Source organism: Alligator sinensis, unplaced genomic scaffold (genome assembly GCF_000455745.1).
Source record: "Alligator sinensis unplaced genomic scaffold, ASM45574v1 scaffold1021_1, whole genome shotgun sequence".
Lineage (NCBI taxonomy): Eukaryota > Metazoa > Chordata > Crocodylia > Alligatoridae > Alligator > Alligator sinensis.
The window spans coordinates 1,512,811-1,522,574 of NW_005842185.1; the positions used below are offsets into that span (position 1 = coordinate 1,512,811).

At 39.8% G+C, this 9,764-nt stretch overlaps 1 protein-coding gene across 1 annotated transcript in view; it reads right to left on the bottom strand.

Moving 5' to 3' along the window:
* Nucleotides 1–521: 521 nt before the first annotated feature.
* The window catches only part of LGR5 (leucine rich repeat containing G protein-coupled receptor 5), a 95,275-nt gene continuing 86,032 nt past the window's right edge, over nt 522–9,764 (bottom strand). Inside the window, exon 18 of the mRNA XM_025207167.1 lies at nt 522–4,532. Coding sequence (XP_025062952.1) covers nt 3,445–4,532 — 1,088 coding nt within the window. The 3' untranslated portion in view covers nt 522–3,444. The remainder of the gene's footprint in view (nt 4,533–9,764) is intronic.

The following is a 9,764-nucleotide window of genomic DNA, read 5'->3' on the forward strand; positions in this document are numbered from 1 at the left end:
ATTCTCTTTTGCAATGTTGCTTTTTTTCTAGTTATTTTACATCTTTCCATTCCTTTTAGTCTCCTGCTGCTTAGCCTTGTAAAATGCTGCAGGATGATCAATAAGGGAGATGAGGAGGATCTTTGGTAAACAGACTTACTTTTATGTTGAACTACAACCCTATTCTAGATTTCTTCTGTTCTCACAGAACCCCAATAGGAACAAATTACCTCTGATTTCAAATTCTGGCTAGAATTTCAGAAATCTTACTCTGGTAAATTAGAACGTATGCTTGAAAAATTTGGTAACGACTAATTTTGGCTGTACATGATTCAGACCCTGGTGAAATGCTTTCCAATGTTTAGTCAGAATTTTTATTACAAATTACATATATATTTGGAACACTGATAGAAAAGAAAGTATGTAATCTATTTACAGTCACTACACATTTACATATAATATATACAGATAATGAATTTAGTAAAATATGAGCAGAAAATAGAAAATATAGCAAATATCAGTATGAAACTGTACATGGCTTATTCTCACATCCTTTAGCATGGTTGTATTTTACTGTAGTAATAAATACAGCTCTATATTTACAAATCTTATTTAAAAAATCTCTTAAATGAATTTTAACAATTCCAAGTTAAAATATCTGATCAAAATAATTCAAACATGCTTATAAAAATAAGACGTATAGTCTTTCATTTAGGACTTTCTGCAAGGTAAAAAAGTTCTAATAGAAGTAGCTTTTTAAACTAGTCTTTAGATTTATAACATTATTTTGTTTCTCAAATCATTTTACAAACTTCTTAAATATAGCGAGCTGAAAGGAATTTCACTGACATCAAGCAGTGCAGCACAGATGGACTCACGTTAAAATAAAGCTAAATAAACATGGTAATAAGCATTGTGCAATGGTCGATTGATCCTCTGTTTAATCCAAAGTGGTTTCAGGAATCATTTTCCAGCTGCAGGCTGCACTGCTTCAAAAGCCACAGGAGAAAAGGATTAAGATAACCACGCAGCCAGCTTTATCATACATAATTTCTCCATTTGTTCATTTTTTTTCCCAAGGATGCACGTCAGCCAAAGTCAACCTGATGCCATCTGTAACTACAAAGCTAAATAATGTGTTTTCTTCATTCACGCTGGTATTTCTAGATGTGTCTGAAGCTGGTGACAGACTTTTCTTTGTGAAACTCATCCTTGGGTGACAGTCAGTTACATATGTGGTAACATATAAAGATCAATCATCTGTAATTGGTTACCTTAAATTATTTGGCTCATCTCACCTTGTTATGTTATTCAGATGTTATTTAATGTTATTCAAAATATACTTTTGCCCACCTGGAGCTTGGAGTGACCTTTAACCTAAGTAGTAGGTACTGGCCCATTCAAAATTTTTGCTTATGGAAGTCTCCCCCCCTCCCCCCCCTTTCTGAATATATGCATAACAGCATTTTGTTTGATCTGCTCATTGAAGAAAAGGGGCCATCTCTCGGAAAATGGGATTGAAGTTAGATCAAGGTATATGCTAGTCTCCAAACAAAGCAGTGGGAGCTATGTTGCTTAGAAGATTTGAAAAATAAAGTAGGCAAGGTGCTGGGGGTCTCCTCTCTAATCATGATGGTTCTGATTCAGCAAGGAATTCACTGATTTTTATGTGGCCATTTACTCTTAGCTTTTATGAGCCACAGGCTAAAGACCTCCCTTAAATTAATTCTTCCTTCAAGTCCAATAGCTATAGCTAAACTAGAGAACTTTTTTTTTTTTTTAAGAACACATGTCTAATTTTGATTTAAAGACTCCCAATGATAGCAAATCCACTGCAGCCTTTGTAAATTATTTGGGTGGTTAATTACTCTTGCTGTTAAAAATCTACACTTTATTTCTAGTCCGAACTTCTATCTACCTTCAATTTCCAGCTAGTGGATCATGCCATCCTTTGTCTGTTAGATTAAAGAAACATCTATGAACATATTTCTGTTCCTCATGCAGATACTTACAAACTGTGATCAAATAATCTACTAACCTTCTCTTTAATAAGATCAAAATATTGAGCTCCTGGATTTCTTGCTATAAGCCAGATTTTCTAAACTTGTAATCATTCTTTTTGGTTCTTCTCTGAAGCTTCCCCAATTTTTATCTGTCCTTGATGTGTGGACACACACATTTGATGCACTATTTCATTATCAGTCACAACAAATGCCAAATAGATATGTTCTTTCTATTTCTACTTCATATTCTCCTGCCTACACATGAAAAGATCTGTACACCTTTTTGGTCTAGTTGCATAGCGAGATTGTTTGGCCATCTATCCACACGACAGGCATCTTTTCCAAAAAAATTGCTGTTCCCCAGGAGAGGGTTTCTCCCATGCCAAAGTTTACATCCCTTTTTCCAAGATGACTTGACCTTACAATTGTTTCTTTGCAATACAAATTATTTGCTTGCATTCAGCTTACCAACTGATTCAGCTCATTGTGTATCAGCAACCTGTCTTCCCCACCATTTTCTCCTCTCCTGGGGTGTTTCATCTAAAGACCTTATCAGTACTGATCTTTGTCTTCCTTATTGATTAAAAATACAAATAATATTGAGTCAAGATCCATAAGGAGCCTTACAAGAAAAACATGCATTTTCCCACTGATTGTTGATTTGCCATTTATGACTGAATTGAAACTAGTCAGCTGCTTTTCAATAATTTTTTTATGTACCATTCTGTTTTTGTTTTATTCTAGTTTATGAAGATGTCTTATGGTCCCATTTGAATTATTAAATAAATGTTACTTTTATCAACTGCATTTGTAACTGCTTTTAAAAACAGTATCAAATTACTTTGACGAGATCTGTTTTTCATAAGCCCCTGGGATTTCAGCATGATTATCTGCATGCTTAAGTTTCAATACTTTGCTTCAATACTTTGCTGAATCATGAACATAGGCAGCTTCCATCTCTCCCCTGAAACACACTTTAAGAACCACATGCCACCACCTATCTAGAGCATTTAACAATATTCAGGGAATCTAGATCTCAAATTCACTCTGTTAGCTGGAGAACTTTGTCATTTTAACTTTTTAAATTCTCTAACTCAATATGCTTAGTTAATAGCTTAATTAAAATATTGGTCATGCCTCCAAGAAGTCTATTGCTTCAATGTGTTGTTTTGCTGTTGACCAAGAGATGCATTTTTAACATTCTCTCTAAAAGAACTGAGCCAACTGTGTAAATACTGGCAGTTTTCAGGCTCCCTCTTTATATCAAACTTCATTGGGCTGAGAGAGTTTATAAGCAGGAATTTCAGCCTGTTGCCAGTTTTGCCAGGAACTTGGAGCTGTGTGTAACAGGAATCAAGCGCACCTTTGACCCCGCTTTCTAGTATATGTACACACACCCATCCTTAATTTTGGGACTGGAAATTTTGTAAACATATAGATAACTTTTGTTTTGCCACTGAAACTACCGACATGGAACAAATGCTACTGATGAAAGGTTACAGCTTTCTGTCATTTGATAAGATGGCGTTAGTGAGCTGCTGGCAGGCAGGTCATATGATATACCAACACTTGCAAAGGTTACCAAAGCTTGTGTTGAATCGCAGGACTGTTTCTCTACATCTTCTGAATTAACAGAGATCAGACTTGTGTGTTTTGATCTTCTCCATAATAAAGTTTGCTTACGGAGACTTCCTAGATCTTCCTTAAAATGGGGATTGAAAAGTATATAAAGAAGAGGGTTTAGGCATGCTGGCAATGGGACAATGACTAGCAGTATTGATTTAATCACTTCTGGGCTAATAAAAGTAAGGTTTAGTAAAGAAGAAAAAGATAAAAAAGCCACAGGGCAATAAAGAATGCAGTTAGTAAAGAGTAGCAAGGCTATGTGCTTGACCATAGAACAGTCCCAAATATTGTCTAGTTCTCCCTTTTCCAAACTACAGTACAGTTTTGTATAGGCAACAGTCATCACCAGAAAACAAAGGGAGTTCAACAAGACCAAAGCTACCATGTAGCCCATAGCTGTCGGTTCTCCAAATGGCAGGGGTAAACAAAGTGGAGAAACCCCATACTCACCCCCACTAAGCAGTGGCACCACTGCAATTACCAATGCCAAAATAAAGCAAAAGAAAATGGCTATTTTTACACTAGCAACAGAGGATTTTGTTTCAAACTTTGTAGCTTGCTTTATGGAGAAGCCACGTTCCAAAGCTGCCAAAGTAAGGAGGAAAATGGAAGTTTCTGAAGCAAAAATGAAGAGAAGGCCAGTGATTTTGCAACCAACTCCATTTTCCCACCAAGGACCGTATTGAGCAAAACTGCCAAAAGTTAATGCATCCACACTAGCCAGTATTCCACTGGACAGACCCATTAGTGTGTTTACAATGGCTATGAGTCCAATCAAAAGTTTTATAGAGGAAATATACAATGGAGACCTGAAGACTGTTGCAGTCACCAGTGCATTACAAATAAAGGCCAAAACCACTATGGTCCAAACACCAATTCTGATCAGCCAGCTACCAAACAGATGATCACATGGTTTGAAAGGGCCTGCAATGAAAAAAAAAAAGAAAGATGGGCAGAGGAAATGCATATAAATGAAGAATCAATCTGCAACAGCAACAATTCTAACTGGCATGTCTCTTGTTTTTTACTGTAGAAAGTATTTATCCCTACCAGCACATGTGGCTAAGTATCAAATTCTAATTGGTACCTCATATGGGAAGGACTTCAGTATGATTCCCTATCCCTCTGTTATGTTCCAGAATGTGAAATTACTTTATTTACAGTAATTGGAGTTTTTTGAGATGAGCTCTCCACATGCACGCTTCATTATTGATGTGCAACATGCCTCTCTGCTTCCTAGCTTGGAGACTTTGGCCAGCAGTACTTATGTAGCATGCATGTACCCTTGTATTCCTTGTATTTTCAACCAGGCTGACAAAGCGCAGAGTGCAATGACTATACTGTTTCCTCTCAACAATGTGATTCTGAGTATATTAGACCCCTAAGAAGAAGGGTTGGAAGGTGGGTTGCATGTGGATCACACGTCTCAAAAGACTTCCTGCTTGAAGGATTGTCTACATGCACATTTCACTACCAGTGACTCCAAAGCAGTGGACTAATTCAAGTGGAAACAGAATGTGAGTCTCAAGAGAACAGGGACTGAAAAACTGCTTTGCTGAATGTAATGTTCACAAAAGATGGTACAGATGTTGTGTAATGCTAAGTAAACATGTAACCAAAGCTCCAGGTGGCTGCTTTGTGAAATGGATACATTTCCCAATGAGGAAACTAGTGTAGTTGAAGCTCTGAGGAACATGTTCTTATCTGATGGATGTCAGCAAATACACCAGGGCCATCTCCTCAGAGGTCTTTACACTGTCAAAGATCCATTTGGACAGACTTTCAGTAAAGATCTATTTGTACTTTATTTTATTTGCTATAGTCGCAAAGAGCCAAGGAGATGACCTTGTCTTTTGCATGTAAAAGTTGGGCCCTGCCTGTATTCAGAGCGTAGAGAGATTCTTCAGTTCCAGACGCACGTGGCTTTCGGAAGGATATGAGACTGTCAATCCACTGAATCAAGTCTTTCAGTAAAGGATTTGGGATGAATCCTCAAAAATACCTTAGGATGGAAAACTGTGATCAGGACCTGGATCCCTTGTACCTTTCTTGCTTATATCTAACCAATATGTGCAGGAAAGAACATGATATTATTGGTTTAAAAGGAGACCAATGGAAAAGAACATGTTAAGGTTTCAAAGCAAAATGAGATCTTTTCCAGGTGGAATCATCTTAGGCACTTCACCATTTTATGGTGGGGAAATGATACTGGTCATCCAACTGATGGACAGCTGAGACTGTTGACAGGCATAAGCTGACCAACTGCTACAACTCCAAAAAGCAGTAGGATCTTGGTTCTGATCTTGCATATATAATCCAGGATCTTTTAGAACAGATCTTGTCCAGTAATCTTTGCCACTTTACTACATTTTATCATTGATCAAGATGTCACAGACAAGTGAAAAGCAGGTCCAGGAGTTGATCATTTCTGCGTTCTGTGACAATGGATCTAGAAGAGTGGTTCCCAACCTTGGGTTGCAACCCAAATGAAGGTTGTGGGGGCGATGCCAGCGGCACCACACACAAAAGGCATGCCATGTGTCAGGAGCTCCCACACCCCTGGGCACCACCACTGCTGCACTTCACTCCCAGCAGCAGGTTGCAGCAAAAAAAGGTTGTGAACCACTGATCTAGAAGAAGAGATATGGTTTTGTGTTGAGTGGGTGAGAGGCACAGAATGTTTAGGAGCCAGAACCCTCACTACACAAGCATTTTCAAGATCAATTTGTCTGAATCTTCTTTGGTCTTGGGAACACCCTGGAAATTGGAAGGATCACTTGACATGGACACCAATACTTTCCTGTCCACAGGATCAGAATGTCATTTGACAGGGATTGGGCACTCAGGGCTCCTCTCAAACCAAAGGTTCAAGACTTCTTGTTGGTTTGTCATGAACAGGTCAATCAGAGATCACCACGTACAAGAAAACCATCCTGAAGAACGGACCTTTGGAGTGTGATTCTGAGAAAGGTAAGCTGTTCTGCTGGTATCTAAGTGACCAGCGAAAGAGATATCAGATATCTAATTCACCAGTTCCTGCTTGATCATTTCCTGACAAGGGAGGAAGATCTGGCTCAACTGTGGCTACTGTATTGTCCATCATCATCTGTACTGACTGGCCCAAAATTTGCTGCTGGAAGGATTTCCAAGCCTTGCAGACTGCTCTAAATTTGAAGCTGTTGATATATATCTGTGCTCTCTGCTGGGCCTTTAGAGTCCCTACAGATGAACCTTTGTAATGAGGCATCTATCACTATATTTCTAGACAGGAGTGATGGGGGCTACCCTGCAAGTGTTTTTAGGGTTACTTAATCCTTTCAGGGGCAACACCAATAATGGCAGCACAATCAAGGGCTTGTCCAAGGGATGTTTGCTTGGGGAGAACTCAGATTTTAGCCACCCTTGCAAATATTGGAGGTGGTTTGGCATGTGACATTACGAAGGTAAACAAGACTGTATGACCTGGCAGGACTAGAAAAATAGGACTGCATGCTATCTATAGGATCAGACTAATTGGGTTCTGTTTTGAGGGGGGTAGGCCACAGATTTTGTCAAGTGTAGAAGTGTCTCTGAACTGGGATGAATTTTGTGTGATTTTTATGAATTCATTTTCAGCTTCAGGTTCTGCGGCAGGTCAAATGTGTAATAGTAAATGGCACCTTGACCTGGTTGAAGGGATTTCCACTTCGCCTGCAGTTGTCCAGGTATGTGTGTGCCTAAATTTCATTTACCCTTGGGTATGCTGCCTAAAATTTAAAGTACTTTGAACACCCCAGAACAGCTGAGACACCAAAAGTTAAGACATGTAATGGTTATGATTTTGACATACCACAAATCCTATGACATAGCACAGAGTATATGTGGATATATGCAGCCTGGAGGTGAACAGATGCTCCCTGAATCCTAGAAAGGGATTATCAAGGGGAGGATAAACTTCAGATTCCCTTGAAAGATCCAAGATAGGTCACCATTCTCCTTTCCTCTTAGGGATCAAAAAAGTAAATGCCGTACAGATCCCTCTTTCTTAGTAATGAAGGGGAGCTTCTTCTGTTTCTCCTAGTGATATAATCTTTTGTTGTAGAAGGCCATTATGAGAAGAGTCTTTGAAGAGGAGCAGGGTGGGGAGAAAAGTAGAAGAATAAAGGTAGGCCGTGAGTGAATCAGGTTAAAATACCTAGCTGTGATGGTGTCTGTGACTGACTTACTGGTCCATGATGAAATAAGAGAATGTGTCTCTGCAGTGGGCCATATGGTTCCCAAAGGATGTGTTACTACTACTTTATCTATAAGGTTGATTTGATTCTAGTTTTTTGACAGTCCTGTCAGAACAACCGATTTGTGTCATGAAGTAGGTTGGGATGTTGAAGCTAGCAGTCTTAAACCAATGAAGCATTTGCCTCTTTTCAGTGGTTGTGAGCTGTTCCTTGTAGGTTTTTTGACATATATACTGAGGGCATGGAGAACTGTCCTGAAGTACTTCGAAGTGAAAAAGGGATATAGGTTGTAGCCGTGTTGGTCTAAGGACGTAGGCAGACAAGGTTCTTTGTGTAAATCTGATATTTTTTGTCTTGGAACTAAATAATTCTGATTCCTTAAATAGCAAGTCCTCCATAATGAGCGCGTCTACACATGTACCCAACTGAGCAGTTGTTACTGTGCGATCATTTAGTAGTTGCTTTAACAAGTACTAAATGACTGTGCAGTAACCACTGGTGCTGCATGGGTCGTTTCCAACCCTACTGCGCAGTAGCAACGAGCTCATTGCTACTGTGCAGTAGTGGTGGTTTCATGGTTTATTCCTGCCGACACTGTCACCATAGCAATGAGCTGTGTCACCGTAGTTCATCACTGTGGCAACATGGCATCTCATGTAGATGTGCCCACTGGTGTTTCTCCTAGGGAAAACCAGAACCCTACAGCCAACTTGCACATTACTTTGACTATAAGGGGTACTGAGTGGGTTTACCCATGTGCGTCCTGGACCTGTCATATATCTTCATTAACAATTTGAAGGAGGGTTTGACTGCTCACTTAGGAAGTTTGTGAATGACACCAAGCTGGTATTGTCAGTCTTTCAGGAGGTGGTGGCTGCTGTGGCAGATGCTTGCCAAATGAATCTAGCCAAGTCTTCATCACCTTGTCAATGAGCAGTACCATTTTTACAAAAGGAAGTGTGGAAAATGATCTTCCAGTTTCTTGACTTCCATTAGGACCTATAGGAATGTAACCATTCTTTTCAAGAGAAACACCTGTAGGTACCTGAGGAAGCCCCTCTCTTGTCTGGAGGAGGACATTAGGGTAGATATACCATGTCTCTTAGAGCACAATTACAGCCATGTCTTCAAAGAATAGATGGATAGGTAACAAGTTCATTGATCAAGGTACCTGGGGACAGTATGGTTTGTTAGAAAACTTATCTTCCCTTTGAGAGTTTCCATAGGCCTCAGTAGGGAAGTGGAGGAGCAACTCTTGAGAGAGCATTTTAAGGTTTGGCTATCACCTGATTCTACTGAAAGAGAGCATGCAAGGGTGGTGCTGCTGACTTTTTGCAGTCAAGGGAGGAGCTAATAAAGAACCTGGTACACTACATACTAGTTGGGGGAATGCCACAATCAATGGATGAACAAAGATGGTAATTTGGGTTTCCTGTTAGGGCTGTGTGAAATGGCACCATTCTATTCGATGGAACAGCATTGCGTTTCAAATTTCATTTTGATTCAAAACTGCTGTTCTGCTTCGTTTCGTTGAAATGGTTTTGCTGTTTCAACGCTGTTCTGACATTTCACCCATAGTCTATAATGGGGATGCTCCAAACAGCCTATAACTTTGTCATTTCTGGCCTGATTTAGATGAAACTTGCAGGAATGGTGGCCCCTTCTGAGGGCATGAAGCCTGCCAAGTTTCAAGGAGATAAGTGCAGGGGCTTGGGGGAAACTGCACCTCAAAGTCTTGAAAGCAAAAAATTCATCACGTGTATATGTTAAGCCACAGCAGGATCAAAACTGCAGGCATGCTAGCCACTGTTGAGGTCACAAAGCCTGTCAAGTTTCAAGGAGATAAGTGCAGGGGCTTGGGGGAAACTGCACCTCAAGCTATGGACAAGCAAAACTCGTGACATAGGTGACACTGTGTGTGGGGTAAGGCACGGCAGGGGGG